The 15,185-nt window shown below is 51.3% G+C and overlaps 1 protein-coding gene across 2 annotated transcripts in view; it reads left to right on the forward strand.

The window, feature by feature from the left end:
* abl1 (c-abl oncogene 1, non-receptor tyrosine kinase) overlaps positions 1-13,747 on the forward strand; it is a 35,547-nt gene extending 21,800 nt beyond the window's left edge. For both annotated transcript variants that reach the window (XM_036528473.1, XM_036528474.1), the window contains exons 2-11: positions 1,563-1,727; positions 3,394-3,689; positions 5,881-6,153; positions 6,450-6,534; positions 7,351-7,528; positions 7,892-8,076; positions 8,488-8,640; positions 9,433-9,522; positions 9,898-10,026; positions 10,362-13,747. In XM_036528473.1, coding sequence (XP_036384366.1) covers positions 1,563-1,727; positions 3,394-3,689; positions 5,881-6,153; positions 6,450-6,534; positions 7,351-7,528; positions 7,892-8,076; positions 8,488-8,640; positions 9,433-9,522; positions 9,898-10,026; positions 10,362-11,986 — 3,179 coding nt within the window. In that variant the 3' untranslated portion in view covers positions 11,987-13,747. The remainder of the gene's footprint in view (positions 1-1,562; positions 1,728-3,393; positions 3,690-5,880; positions 6,154-6,449; positions 6,535-7,350; positions 7,529-7,891; positions 8,077-8,487; positions 8,641-9,432; positions 9,523-9,897; positions 10,027-10,361) is intronic.
* The last annotated feature ends 1,438 nt before the right edge of the window (positions 13,748-15,185 follow it).

The following is a 15,185-nucleotide window of genomic DNA, read 5'->3' on the forward strand; positions in this document are numbered from 1 at the left end:
AAGGCGATCTGAGTTTCTGGCGGAATGGTCTCTGAGAGGCTGGTGGGATTGTGCTCCACTCCTCTGAAACATTAATGAAGCTTTACTGCTGGAGAGGGCAGCCTTGGCCCAAATTCTGTGTCCTAGTTCGTCCCGGAGATGCTCTGTGCTGGCCACTGTGCTGGCCACTGTGCTGCCCACTGCTATGTCCCCGTGTTATTCTCTTCAAACCGCCTGTGGTCACACCCATTCTGCTGCAATCACATGGGGAGCTCCATGGCTTTTGGCAGGACAGCGTTTTGATTTGTGTGCTAGAACTTGGACCGTCTGTTGCTGTAGTTATTCAAATGCTGCCTTGAGGTAGATGACATCACGCAGTTATGCATATTTTAATTGTGACATCACAATGTTTGAGTCGGGGTGATGCGGAGTCTCATCTGGCGAACCGGAGTGCGACTTTGTATGAGCTCACCAAGAGATTGTTTCACTCACAAAGCCCAGCTCAGTCTGGCGCTGTAATGCTTTCACTCTGGTGGATTCCTGCTAATAGACTCCAGCACACTGAAGCAAAGATTCTCCCCCCCCCCTCCCCGGAACCGAGCTGGAGAAATGATGCAATTCCGTCAGGGGAAATAATGTACAAGGCGAAAATAATTTTTGCTGAAATCCCACATTGCGCAGTTGGGTACTGTCCCAGCAAGAGCAGCTGATGCCCCTGCCAGCCAAGTCTTCCTTTGTGACACACCACCCTGTCATTGTGATGTCATAACCGGTGGTTTGGCTGTGTTATTGCACGTTCGCTGACCTGGGATCAGCCCTGGATTCCCCGGCTGTGTGCCTGGCTCTGGGGAGGCTTCCTGGGTATGCGAGGAATGAGCAGGCCTGTTCCGCTCCCCGGAGAGTTCTGCCGGCCCGAAGGCCCGCTCTGCCCAGCGCCGCTTCCTGACAGACAAAACACTGCTCTGCAAACAATGCCGGTGCCGGCCGAAAGACGCCCTGAATCACCGCGCAGGCACGCTGAAGCTAACGCACACCGATGTTTTTCACTACCCTTGTGTTTGTGTGAGCAGACCTTATGTCCTTCTGGGTGGACCGGCTTCATCTGGGCCCAGTCCCTGCCCCCCACCTTCTGCCCTGCTCTCACCCGCTTTACTGTGAGGCCCTGCACCGTAACACCATAGAAACAGAAGCAGCAGTGGATCAGGGTCCGAAGATGGATTAGAATAAAACAGAGAACTGACTAAAAGCAAATAAAGCTATGTATTATGGTTATGGAAGTGCTGGGCACAATCCGAGTGATTGGGAGGGGGTTTGGGCCTGTTTTGCGGACACGTGTGTCTGATCTTTTCATGCTGTCTTGCAAGGCGCTGTATACACCCGCACACCTGAAGTCAGCGCACCTGTAGCTACATTTACATTTATTTATTTATTTACATTTAGCTGTTTTCGGTTGTCTCTTGCCCTGTTGTATCTCAGCCCCAGTGCCTCCCCGGTGCTCAGCGGTTCTGTATCTCCGTTGTGAATGCAGGTTTCACTCCACATGTGTTGCTAACGTGCTCCTGTGTGTGGTGTCCTGTTTGCAGAAGCTCTCCAGCGACCCGATCTGGAGCCCCAGGGCCTGACGGAAGCCGCACGCTGGAACTCCAAAGAGAACCTGCTGTCCGGGCCCAGCGAGAATGACCCCAACCTGTTCGTAGCACTGTATGACTTTGTGGCCAGCGGGGACAACACCCTCAGCATCACAAAAGGTAAGACAGCACGTGGCTTCGCCTTTATAATTTGCTTCTTCGTAAAAACGCGTGTGTTTGTAGGGCTATGACACAGGTCTCCAAAAGCGTTACACTACATTAAGTACAAAACTGTAGAAAAGAAAAAGGGTGAAGTATGGTTTTCAGTGAGTGCTCTGTCAGATTAGTCACCTGATTGGTCAGGGGTCACTGACTGACTGACAGGCTGTGTGAATCAGATACAGCTGCTGCAATCCTTGTCAGAAGTTGACCAATCAGGATGAGGCATCGTCAGTCCTCATGCCTCATGCTTGAACCCGTGACCCAATGGCGATGCTGCAAGGCTGGAAATCCACGTCGTTTCCAGCGAGTCACGTTTCTGCCGCTCCTTTCCGGATCTTTTCCGTCTTTTCCTTCGCGTGACACACGTGAGTTCTTTCCGCTGCAGACAGACAAACAGAACCCCTCGGCCGGCTGCGTTCTCTCCCTCCGGGGGAGGGACGTGCCGAAGCTTCGGAAACTTCACGGAAATGGCACAGTTGTTGTTCTCCTCTCGCGGCGGCTGGAGCTCCGGGTTTAGCCGAGGTTCCGTGAGAGCTGCTGAACGTTCCGGATCACCTGCGTTAGAATGTCTCCCGCGTCTGCTGCTGCTACTGACAGTCCACACACAGCACTCTCTCCCTCTGTCTATCTCTCTCCAGAATTGCACTGAATGCGGCTCACTTGGATCAGTGCCATACTGAAAGTTTGCGGCAGCCGTATTTAATCTGAAGAATTTAACGTTCTACTGCCTCAGTCGCCGTAAAGGGGAAGTCGGACGTTTCTGAAAGTCTGTTCATTTATTAGGTGTGCAGTAAATATTGTGTTGGCACCCTGTCACTTGTGCGTTGTTGTGCACCGGTGATTATGGGGAACATACAGAACGTTCTTTCATCCAGGCCAGGAACATTACATACGTGTCTGTTTTTATGAAGCAATTGTTCAGTAACCAGAAGGAAGTGCACTGCATTAAACCATAAGTGTGTCTGAGTGCGTTGATGTCCGTCGGGTCGCAGTTGCTGGCGGGGGGTTTGTCGTTGGTGGGAGCTTTGGTGGGAGTTAAAGCGTTAGCTGCAGCGTTCGCTCTCCCCCCGGGCTGCTGCATGCCCACATATGGGCAGGCCCCAACGGTAGGCCGCACAGATGCCCGAGACCCCGGGACGTGATTAAAGAGGCCGACATGCCGAGGTGCAGCGGAGGAAGGCCGATGGAAAGAATTTCACACTCCTCTGGAACAGTCCGTTCCCTCAGCCAGACGCTCCTCTCCCAGGGTCTCTGGGGGGCGGAGAGGGACAGGGGGAGAGGAGACGGTCTGACGAAAGGGGGTCAGGGCCCTCCCTGGGGGGGGGGGGGGTTACCCCAAAATGACCAATACTTGTTAGCACTGTTAGCATTTTATTTGTGGGGTTCACTGACTATAGAGGTTCTTTCCCCGGGAAACAGTAAACAGGTATTTAAAAACTCATCTTGCATCCGCGTAACCTGAGAGATTTTTTTAAACATCATTTTGAAACAAACATTAACATTTTTTGAAAAGGAGGTAATGGATTTTTCGGCTTGTTATGGACAGTAGGCAAACTATACGTAACTGAATGTAATGTTCTAATGTATGTGTGTAACAGCTGTTGTGATGTCACTTCCTGCTCAGGGGAGAAGCTCCGGGTCCTGGGCTACAACCACAATGGCGAGTGGTGCGAGGCGCAGACCAAGAACGGCCAGGGCTGGGTGCCCAGCAACTACATCACCCCGGTGAACAGCCTGGAGAAGCACAGCTGGTACCATGGGCCGGTGTCGCGCAACGCGGCCGAGTACCTGCTGAGCAGCGGCATCAATGGCAGCTTCCTGGTGCGGGAGAGTGAGAGCAGCCCGGGACAGAGGTCCATCTCGCTGCGCTATGAGGGCCGAGTCTACCACTACCGCATCAACACCGCCTCCGACGGCAAGGTCAGTGCGCTGGGGACATGCGCATGCAGGCACACAGGCGCACGCAGACACACACACACGTGCAGGCGTATACACACACATACACACACACACACACACACACACACACACACACACACACACACACACACACACACACACACACACACAGGCGTATACACACACACGTATGCAAGTGCGCACACACACACATATATACACACACACACACACACAGACGTGGACAGGCACACAGACATACACACTCACATGTGTAAAAGTGTACACACAGAGACATGTGTGGTCATAGTTATGTATTTCAATTTTTATAAATGTATAAAGGTGCTCCATTGCTGGTACCATCCTGGTTTGTCCACTTAAGCTTGAAGTGCACTCTGTAAAGAACTCTGTGGCCATTCTGCTGCTGGGAACTCTACCTAACGCATTCTGATTGGCTGATTGACTCACAGAGGCTGATCCTCCCACCGCCTCTCTCCGCTGCCCCTGTGACTCTGCGCTATGTTACCCATGGTTCTTTGCGTGCGTTCACGCCGCGGTCCTAGCCGTGTCTCGTGATGTCAGACATGGTGGCGAGCAGATGCGGAGCGGCAGTGTAGTCAGAGGCTCTGGGAGGCTGAAGGTGTGGGGTGACTTGGTTTATGAGCGCAGTAATCCAAACCTCCCCGGGATGCAGGGCTTATTAAAGTGTGGGATGACAGAGACCAGACAGCAGACTTTCAGTGGACAGGCTGGGCCGAGCAGTGCAGAGGCGTTTTTTTCCCCCCCTTCCTCCCTCCTCATCCCAGGCTAGGAAAGGCTCGTTAAGCAGCAACAGGCTAATTGCAGCGCTGGAGCTCATTAAGGTCAGAGAGGCCGCAAGCGCATAGCCGCTCCCCCTGACCCCCGCCTCCCCAACCCCCTCCCCCCCCCCCTGCCCCGGCCAGCTGCCAGGCAGGAAAACCACGAGCCGCGCCGGGAGAGCCACGACTCGAAAACCTCCCACAATTCCACAGGGCCGGTGAGGTGAGGTGCTGGAGCTCCAAGTATGAGAGGAATGCCCCGAGTCGCCGTTCTCCGAAAGCCTCGGCCTGGAGGGGCAATCCCCCCCCCACAGCACCGGCAGTCTCCCAGCCCCCTCCCCACTGCGTGGTCATTTGGCTGCCTTCAGCGCCAGACTTTGCGAATAACTGTACCCTGGCCTCCCCGAACGCTGATTGAAGCCTTTAAATGAGTTGTTGATGAGCACGGTCCAGATTCCTCTGTTATTAAACAGCATCCCTGCTGCTGCGGTTTCTGTCTGGAGACGTGCAGGATGACTGGCCTGGCCGTTGGAGGAATGCTGGCCTGCGTGTTTGTGATTCACTCATGCCATTGTCTCGCTGTTTGTGAGGTGAAGACCTTTTCAGGGGCAAGAAAGGTCACTCTGGCAATGGGTCTATACTGTTCCTGAATACTACCATATATCATGTTGTGATTCTGTTTTTTTTTTCCTCCGTAAAAACAGGCATTATACTGTAAACACTGCCCGTAAACACGGCTTATTCCACCCACTCTCTGAGAGTTTCCCCTCTAGACAGTAGTCAAAGGCACCTTTGAAAGTTTTATCGTTATCGAAAGTTATCGTTTTCAGTCACCACTTTGGAGTTGAAACTCCTAGTTCCTTTCCAGGGTAAAAATAAGATACCAAAACAGTTGTCTGCAGGTGGCACCAAACTCATTATAGCAATTATAAAATTCCTTGACAATTATATTTCATGAATAGCTGACACTGTTTTGATGGATAGTGTTTTGGAATAGCTGTTCCGTAATTAAAAACCCAGCAGGCAGTTGAATCAGATATTCTCAGCGGTTAATTAAAATGAAGTTAAAATGAAGTTCTGAGGACTTTGAAGCAACAAGTTTTGGCGGCTTCCAGAGAAAATGTACAAAACGAGGCAAAAAAAAAATGTACAAGTGTGATTCACATGAAGGGTGGACATTGTAGAATGTATGAAGGAGGAGAATGGGTTCCCCACCCTTGCTCCTATTGGAGCAAAACTCAGGGCAAGATTTTTATATGATTATTATGAATGCCATTCCTGGACCACTTCCCACAGCACAGAGCACTTTTTCCGGGTACACATGTGCATTCTGTTCAGTGTCACCGTGTGCAGACGTTCTAAAAAAGAACACTGTGTGTGTAACGTTCCGCTTCCGTCTCCTCCTGGGGCAGCTGTATGTGTCGTCCGAGAGCCGCTTCAACACGCTGGCGGAGCTGGTGCACCACCACTCAACGGTGTCGGACGGCCTGATCACCACGCTGCACTACCCCGCCCCCAAGCGCAACAAGCCCACCATCTACGGCGTGTCGCCCAACTACGACAAGTGGGAGATGGAGCGCACCGACATCACCATGAAGCACAAGCTGGGCGGCGGGCAGTACGGGGAGGTGTACGAGGGCGTGTGGAAGAAGTACAGCCTCACCGTCGCCGTCAAGACTCTCAAGGTAGGCAGGGGCTCACCCCTCCCCTTCCCATCATCCTCCGGCGCCTGAAAGGACATTTTAGCGTATAAGTGCCACTTATCAAAGCTGTAGTCTTGATCTTTGTTCTGAAGAAATCCCAACCATCTCAGTCGTTAACGAATGCAGTCAGTCGGACAACGTGAGGCAGCAACGAGATACAGATACAGATGAAGGATTGCTGTGTGTGCTCCACCTAGTGGTGCAGAAGTGAAACTGCAGCTGACTTGCACGGCACTCATTACAAACCCAGCTGGCTTCACTGACCCTCTCGCCCACAGGAGGACACCATGGAGGTGGAGGAGTTTCTGAAGGAGGCGGCGGTCATGAAGGAGATCAAACACCCCAACCTGGTGCAGCTGCTGGGTGAGTTTCAGCCACCACAACTAAAACTGACCACAGGGTATAACCACATTACTCAGATCTTATTCATGTTTAGGCCAAGCAGTGCTAGTGCTTATGAACCAAAGTGTCTGAAGCCTGGATCTTCAGACACTGAGGCTGTATACCTCAATGCACTGCTTAAATTCCAGCCATATACAGGTTGCGAGTTCTGATGAGAGAGTGAAGCTTCTTCAATTCCTAAATAGGTGGAGCTAACATGCGCAGTTAATTGCATCCTGTCATAGTACTTTTAACAAAGCCTTTTAATTGGTCTGTGTAGCTATTGTCGTGGTTCACAGCACAAAGTAGCTCCACCTGTTGGGGTTCACATAGCCTTTCCCCACTAATCCACTGCAAGATACAATGTGTATGATCCCGCAATGTATGATGTTAGCAAGACGTCATATCCCATTGCAAGTTACAGTATGTATGAAAAGGTAATGTATGATATTTGTTAGCAAGACACCATGGATGTGGGCTTCCATTAAGCAAGTGATTCACATTGCGCTCATATATCCCATGTTCAGTAGAACTTTTTTCTTGTGTTTTACTTTGTGATACCTGTGGACAGTACGTAGGGTGACAGCCGTACGCTAAATTGAGATAATGTATGCAGGAAGGCTGTTCAGTTGAGAAGAAGCAGATGATTCAGCCTTTCAGCTGACACTGGAAGCATTACATTAGAGACCAGTGGGTCCTTTTCCCTGTGTTTGTGGGTTACGTCACGCTTACCTGTCTCGGTTAAATGACACGGACACACGTGTGGCTGTAGCATGACTCCGCCCCCTCTCCCTGCAGGCGTGTGCACACGGGAACCGCCCTTCTACATCATCACGGAGTTCATGACCCACGGGAACCTGCTGGACTACCTGCGCGAGTGTAACCGCGAGGAGGTGAACGCCGTGGTGCTCCTCTACATGGCCACGCAGATCTCCTCCGCCATGGAGTACCTGGAGAGGAAGAATTTCATCCACAGGTGAGCTCACCTGCAGACCAGCAGCCCTACACAGGTACACAGTCAGCAGGCGTGGATATGGCACCAGTGTGAGGACAGTGCAGTGGAAAAGCAGTTAGGCTGTAACAGAGCAGATAGCTTGGCTCTTTGTGGTAGCCTGATTCCAGGTCTACAGTGGAAAAGAGGTGCAGTAGCCAGCCTAGTTCTAATTCTGCAGTGTCAAAAGGGTATAATGAGCCAGTGTTCCAGCTCTACAGTGGGAAAGAGGTATAATGAGCCAGCCTGGTTCCAGCTCTACAGTGGGAAAGTGCTATAGTGAATCAGCCTGGTTCCAGCTCTACATTGGAAACAGGGGAATGAGTGACCCCACTCTGTGCCCTACAGGGACCTGGCTGCCCGGAACTGCCTGGTGGGGGAGAACCACCTGGTGAAGGTGGCGGATTTCGGACTGAGCCGCCTCATGACGGGGGACACCTACACAGCGCATGCCGGTGCCAAGTTCCCCATCAAGTGGACCGCCCCGGAGAGCCTGGCCTACAACAAGTTCTCCATCAAGTCTGACGTGTGGGGTGAGTTTGGGGTTTCAGGGGGTGGAACTCATACAAAAAGAGCGGTGTGACAGAAGGAGGCCCTAATAAACATTTCCTGCATACCTCTCACTACAAGCCCCTGACAGCACACAGCTATAGAAGGACCATTTTGTGCTGTGCCTGTCAAATTTAGACATCCCTAATCATATATGTGTTTTGTTGTCATGAGTTAAGTATACTTACATTCCTTAAGGCACTTTATTTGCAGAGAATATTAAGAAATAAATATAGTCTACATGATAAATGGATTCAGTCTGAAGTTGAAGAGCTGCTTGCCTATTAATGTTTTAAATAGGTTGGTTTCCCACTGTACAGTTAATTTAAAATGTGTGTTTAAAAAGCAGTAATATTAGGAGAATGATGTGATTGATGCCTCCCTCATACCCGCAGCGTTTGGGGTGCTGCTGTGGGAGATCGCCACCTATGGGATGTCCCCCTACCCGGGGATCGACCTGTCCCAGGTCTACGAGCTGCTGGAGAAGGACTACCGCATGGATCGGCCCGAGGGCTGTCCGGAGAAGGTGTACGAGCTGATGCGGGCCTGTGAGTTACCTCACCCCCTCCCTCTCCCTCCCTCTCTCTCCTGCATAATCCCCTCTTTCACTGAAACTCGAAAGCAAATGTGACATTGTTAGTATAACAGTATTTCCCCAAACATGTCAGCAGTGAGAACATAAGAATGGGGGAGGGGGGACTAGGGTGGCGGTGTAGCATAGTAGTAAGGAGCAGGACTCATAACTGGAAGGTTCCTGGATTGATTCCCCGCTGGAGCACTCCTGCTGTACCTTTGGGCAAGGTACTTAACCCACAATTGCCTCAGTAAATATCCAGCTTATAAATAGATTACCTATATAACCTTAATATAATACTCTTGCTCTGGATAAGAGCGTCTGCTAAATAACAGTACTGTAGTGTAATGTAACGGGACTAGTAGCAACTGTAATCATGTCAGCATCAATAACAATGGCAGCAGTAGCTCCCACTTTTTAGTGCTTCAGTGTGCTGTAATCAGAGACACATGTGCAGCTTGAGAGTGATGAGCATTCAGTGGCTGAAACCTCGAGTTATTTCCTGGTGTCTGTTATTACAGAACATTTAAAAACAAACAAAAACAGATTTTCTTAGTGTGTTTCCATTTTACCCTCTGCCCATAGTCTAACCATAGACTTACTCCGTAGTGTATCCGTTCACCCAGGTGTTTGCTGTGAGGATCTCTCAGCAATAAGATGGCTGTTCCCTCAGGGTGTGTAGAGTAGTTGGGTAATGGCACCGCAGAAGCACTTCAGGGTGTCACTGAGCACTGATTTTTTTTTTTTTTTCCTACTCTTTGTTCAGGCTGGAAGTGGAACCCTGCAGAGAGGCCGTCCTTTGCCGAGACTCACCAGGCATTCGAGACCATGTTCCAGGAGTCCAGCATCTCAGACGGTAAGCACAGGCGACTGACCGCACAGCGAGGGGTTAACCCTAATGCTGGATTTAAAACTGCACACGTGTGTCTAGACTGTTGGACTGGATGACCACACACACACACAGCCCCTATGTAATCTGTTCTCTTGCCTTTTATGTTATTATAAGGACCCTTTAGATTTAAAGGGCTTTTCAAGTGTTGAACATTTAACATCATTTTACCTCAGAGTTAAACGACTCAACTTAAACTCAAGTGAGGTACGGTGGTGTCAGAAAATGGATTCTGTAACCATGTTGTCCTCTGAGTAAATGGCCAAGGAGATTTCTGTGTGATGTTTGAGTGACCGGTACGTCCAGCTAAGCTCTAACCCTGGGTGTTGTGTACCTGTGCAGAGGTGGAGAAGGAGCTGGGAAAGAAGGGGAAGAAGGTAACGCTGGGGTCCACCCAGCAGGCGCCAGAGCTGCCCACCAAAACCAGGACCCTGCGGAGGAACATGGACAACAGGGACGGGGACAGTCCAGGTGAGCCGACAGGTCACACCGCCCTGACCACCCGCCCTGACCACCCGCCCTGACCACCCGCCCTGACCACCCGCCCTGATCACCCGCCCTGATCACCTGTCTGAGCTGTCTCACGCTTTGTCTGTGTGAGGCTGCATACTGGTCAGTGTGATTGATACCCTATACCTGAGTCATGGCTCAAATCAGAGTCAAATCAGAGTTTGGTGATGAAAACACTATTGGCAGAATAGGCTGTCCAACAAACCTAATTTCTTCATCCCTCAAGAATATTTGCTGAGAGTTTTCCAAGCGTTTCCTAAGCATTTGCTGAGCGTTTACTGTTGGTTTTCCCGCAGACGCTGCAGAGCCCGAGGTGGCCGTGTCGCCCATGCTGCCCAGGAAGGAGCGGCCGTTCCTGGACAGCAACGAGGACGACCGTCTGCTGCCCAAAGACAAGGACAAGTCCCGCACCAGCCTGTTCAACCTCATCAAGAAGAAGAAGAAGACGGCGCCGGCCCCGCCCAAGCGCAGCAGCTCCTTCCGCGAGATGGACGGCCACGCTGAGCGGCGGGCGGCGGCCGCCGAGTCCCGCGATGACTTCAACAACGGCTCTTCCCTCTTCAACGACTCCACCCACAGCGTCGACCCCAGCAAGTTCATGGGGGCCAACAACAACGGGGCCGGCGGCGGGGGCATCACCAACGGGGCCCCCGCCTTCCCAGGCCCCCCGGGGCCCTTCCCCCCGCACTCCCGCAGGAAGGCGCCCCCTGCGGCGTCGGGGGCGGGGCCCAAGCCGGCCTCCACTCCCCCGGGCGAGGACGACCCCGTGTCCAACTCGAAGCGCTTCCTCCGCTCCTCGTCAGCCTCCAGCATGCCCCCGGGCTCCGAGCGCGGCGTCGAGTTTAAGTCCGTCACGCTGCCTCGTGACCTGCAGTCCCGCCACTTCGACTCGGGCACCTTCGGCGGCCGCCACGACAAGCCCGCTCTGCCCCGCAAGTCGGCCCCGCGCGTGGGCACCCTCACCCCGCCCCCGCGGCTGCCCAAGAAGGCTGAGGACGCGCCGGACGAGGTGTTCCGGGACACGGAGTCGAGCCCCGGGTCCAGCCCGCCGACGCTGACGCCTAAGCTGGGCCGTCGCCCGCAGGTGCCGAGCGACGGCAGCAGGACCAGCGCGCTGCAGGCCGAGCTGCTCAAGCCCAACGTGTTCCCTGCACTGGGCGCCGCCGGCGAGGAATGCCGCGCCCGTCGCCAGAAGCACGCCCTCGACCACGCGCTGAACAAGGACAAGGCCAAGTTCCAGAAGCCCAAACCCGCGCCTCCTCCACCCCCGCCCTCCTCCGCCAAGTCAGGGAAGATCTCCCGCAGCCCCACCCACGACGCGCCCCCGGACACCAAAGCCAAAGCCCCCGACCCCCACCCCGCCGAGCATACGAGGTCCTCCTTGCCACTAGAGGGCAGCAAAAAGCCCGGCCTGACCACCGCCTCCAAGCTGCAGCTGCCGAAGACGGGTGTGGCGGCATCCCCGGGCCAGCCCCAGGCGGGGACGGGGCCGCTACCGGGGCCCGCGGGGGGCGAGCAGGCCTCCCCCACGGCCCTCATCCCGCTGACGATCACCCGCCGCTCGCTGCGGAAGACCCGGCAGCCGGCGGAGCGGCAGCCCAGCTCGGCCGTCACGCGGGAGATGGTGCTGGAGGGCGCAGAGCAGCTGCGTGCCGCCATCGGCCGCAACGCAGAGCAGACGGGCAGCCACGGCGCCGTGCTGGAGGCCGGCAAGAACCTGTCCAAGTTCTGCGTCAGCTACGTGGAGTCCATTCAGCAGATGCGCAACAAGTTCGCCTTCCGCGAGGCCATCAACAAGCTGGAGAACAGCCTGCGGGAGCTGCAGATCTGCCCTGCCGCCACCGGGGGCAGCGCCGCGCCCCAGGACTTCACCAAGCTGCTGTCCTCCGTCAAGGAGATCAGCGACATCGTGCAGAGGTAGCGGCGGGGCCGGGGAGGGGGCCCGACGTCCTGCTGCCGAAAACCGCCACGTGGAGCCGACGGTCTGGAGGGTGCCTGGCCGGAGAGCGGGGGGGCCGCTGGCCGCTTGTAGCGTAAGACTCAACCCTGCTGTTCTCACCGGTGGAAAGAAGGCGTGGCAAAAAAAAAAATCAAATAAAATCACATAAATAAAAGAAATAAATACACACAAAGCAAGGCAGGGTTCTGTGCACAGAATCAAAGGAACCTTTTTTTAAAAAAAAAAATTAGTTGTATTTTTTTGATAAATATTTAAAATGAAAAAAACAACACAAAGAAGCTTTGACCGAAAGGCTCTCTTGCCCATTTCTGCATCCACTTGAAGTGATGTATTTAACAGAATGATCAATTCATAATTTCCTATATCATAAATACTGTTTTTTTTTAGTGTTGAATAGGGCTGTCACATGCAGTTTTTTAAAAACTGGCAGGAGGAGGGCCGAGATTCCTCATTTGACCCACTTTTGTCGGAGCTCGGCTGTGTGGACGGAGCTTTCGTTTGGAGCGGCCCGCGAGGGACGATGAGCTGGTCATTTGTGCGATTCGAGGAGAGCGAGAGAGATCTGTCAGCAGTGCTGTGAAGTGGCTGGAGTCTGCAGAACAGACAAAAAGCTGTCCTTACGAAAGGGGCAGACCAGGGAGTTCCCATAATTCCTCAGTATTTTCTTCCAGTGACCATCCCAAGCGTTTTTCGGCATGATGTCGTAGCGCCCCCCCCCCCCCACAGCTGCATCTTTTGTGAACTCTGACGGGTGTCCCGATGGTCACAGGAGCCAGAGGCGAGGGCCCAGGGTTCGATTTCGTGCCTTCAGTGGAGCTACAGGAACGTGCCGTGGAGGGGATCCCAGAACAGAATGACAGGGTGTCTTTTTCTTCTGTGCACAGTTCTCTGAGGGGAAAAAAAAGTGCCTTAAACTCGACCAATAGAATCACAGCCCGGAAACACAAAGACTGCCAATCAAATCAGAGCCATGTGGCCTTATCAGACTCTTTTTATGTTTAATTCATTACATCATCGTGTGCTTGCCAAACAATATCAAAGACTGATGCCTGATCGCATTACAAACACTACTGTCTCCCGGAGGTGTGGAGAAGGACCAGGAAGCAAGCTCGGACTATAGTGTATTGGAATGTTTTTGTTTGTTTATTTTTAACTTTAATGTTATGTCCTCAAAAAGGAACCAGAGGCCTTGATTCGGCGAGCGATTTTAGGGTGCTGCGTGTTAATGCTTCTACCAACTTCTGCCAACTTTGCAAAAGCTTTAATCTGGCTACCTCCACCTCCTGTGTGCTTAATGTGTAATATATTATGTGCCCACAGGGTGGCGTAGTTTAGCCGTTTTAACAGCTTCTGTGAGGTTTGCGGGTGAAATTCACTATATACGCCCTGTCCTAAATTCGCGGCGCGAGTCAGAGCCGCCGCCATGCAGGCGGTGGTTATTACAGAAATAATAATGTACATACTTACCGAACCAATGAAATACGTCACTTTGTACTCAGCGTCTATCTTACTAAGATGTTCCTTTTTTCATTTTATTTCATCGTGTAAACAGTGTATTTGATGTTTCAGTATTAGTTGTGCTGTTTTCCGATAAAATTTTGCCCTCTCTGACTGCGACGACTGAGGGCACATCCAACCACAAGCTGCCTTTACTTCTCAACACGGTACTGTTAATGTCCACTCTTTTTCTCCTTTAATTTTTTTTTTTATGTAAAATTATCATGCCACTATTTGTTTTCTTTTTTTGTATCTAAGCAGCCTCACCTTTTTTGTAAACTAATAAGCAGATAATTTGCCCTTTATCTTTGTAAATATTTTTTTTCCTCTTTTCACTTGTTCTTTTCTGTAACCCTGGTGCAATTTTTTTGTTTGTTTGATAAAAATACAACGCAATTGTGTTACTTGAAAGAAGCCGATACCTTGTGTTTTGTTATTAGTATGTTAATATTATGTTCTCTACAAACCGCTGTGCTGTCTGGCCCCGCAGGTGAGTAAGTTGGAGACACCTGAAGCAGATGTCGATTCAAAAGAAGTTTATAACACCACTTGGAATACACGTCATGTACCAACTTGAAATTTCCTGTCTTAAAATCAGCCGATAGGAAAATGCTATGGGCTAAGGGAACACACATGCACACACAGTTAAAACAATGTCTTCCTGTTCTAATTTTATCTACAGATGGTGTGTGACCCCAGGAATATCACTGAGTATTCTGTTATGACATGCCAACCGTAATCTAATGTTCCACTCCACACTGTCGGCTTCAGTCTTTTCCACAGCTGAACAGGCAAAACAGCCAGTTGAACCCTCAAACTTTTTTTTTTTGTTTGCATTTACAAAATGGTGGATGCAGTGAATAAATTCTAGACTTTACCAAGAGACCAGACCACACAGTACAAACATTTATACTGCATTTTTTCTTTCTAGAGCATTTTTATTATCATTATTAAAATCAAACGTCAACATTTTAAAATCATATACACGCAAAACGCATTTTAATGTTAGCACAGTTCCTTCAAAATTTATACATATGTACTTTTTTTCCTTTAACTGGTGAACACACGGAGTCGAGATGTTTCACTAAGAGAGCCAGGAAGGAGGGGCATGACCTTGGGGCACCCTGTCTCAGCCCCCCTGCACCCTGAACCTAACCTCTCAAATTAAGACAGAACAGGAAAGTAGGTCCCCCTACAAAAGGAGGAACACCAATATCGTGGATTAGGAAAAAAAACAAAAAGAAAAATAGTCAAGCGATAAACATGTTCTTCACTCAACCTCATTTCAATGAAAGGGTTAACTGGAGAAGGTAAGTTTTGCAGGACAAGAGTACTGGGTTTGTAAAAAATAAAAGGGAAGGGGAGTTCTGTCCAGCCCCCACCCTCTGGTCTTCATTCCCGAGTCCCCCCCCCCTCCAACCACCCACTCCACACTTGAGGAACATCAACAGTCATGGGAAAAACAACCAAAATGGCCACTAGGTGTCGCCAATGAGGAGAGAGACAGGGCCTTCCTGCACAGGCAGTCTGTCCATTTATTCATAGAAACTATGTTACAGATTTCCCAAGCATGAATTACAAGCATCCCACGAACACGTCACCTGTACAGTTTTCTATAGGGGCAGCACTGTCTTTTGCCCTCCATGTGTCATAGCCATTGTCA

Source organism: Megalops cyprinoides, chromosome 5 (genome assembly GCF_013368585.1).
Source record: "Megalops cyprinoides isolate fMegCyp1 chromosome 5, fMegCyp1.pri, whole genome shotgun sequence".
Classification (NCBI taxonomy): domain Eukaryota; kingdom Metazoa; phylum Chordata; class Actinopteri; order Elopiformes; family Megalopidae; genus Megalops; species Megalops cyprinoides.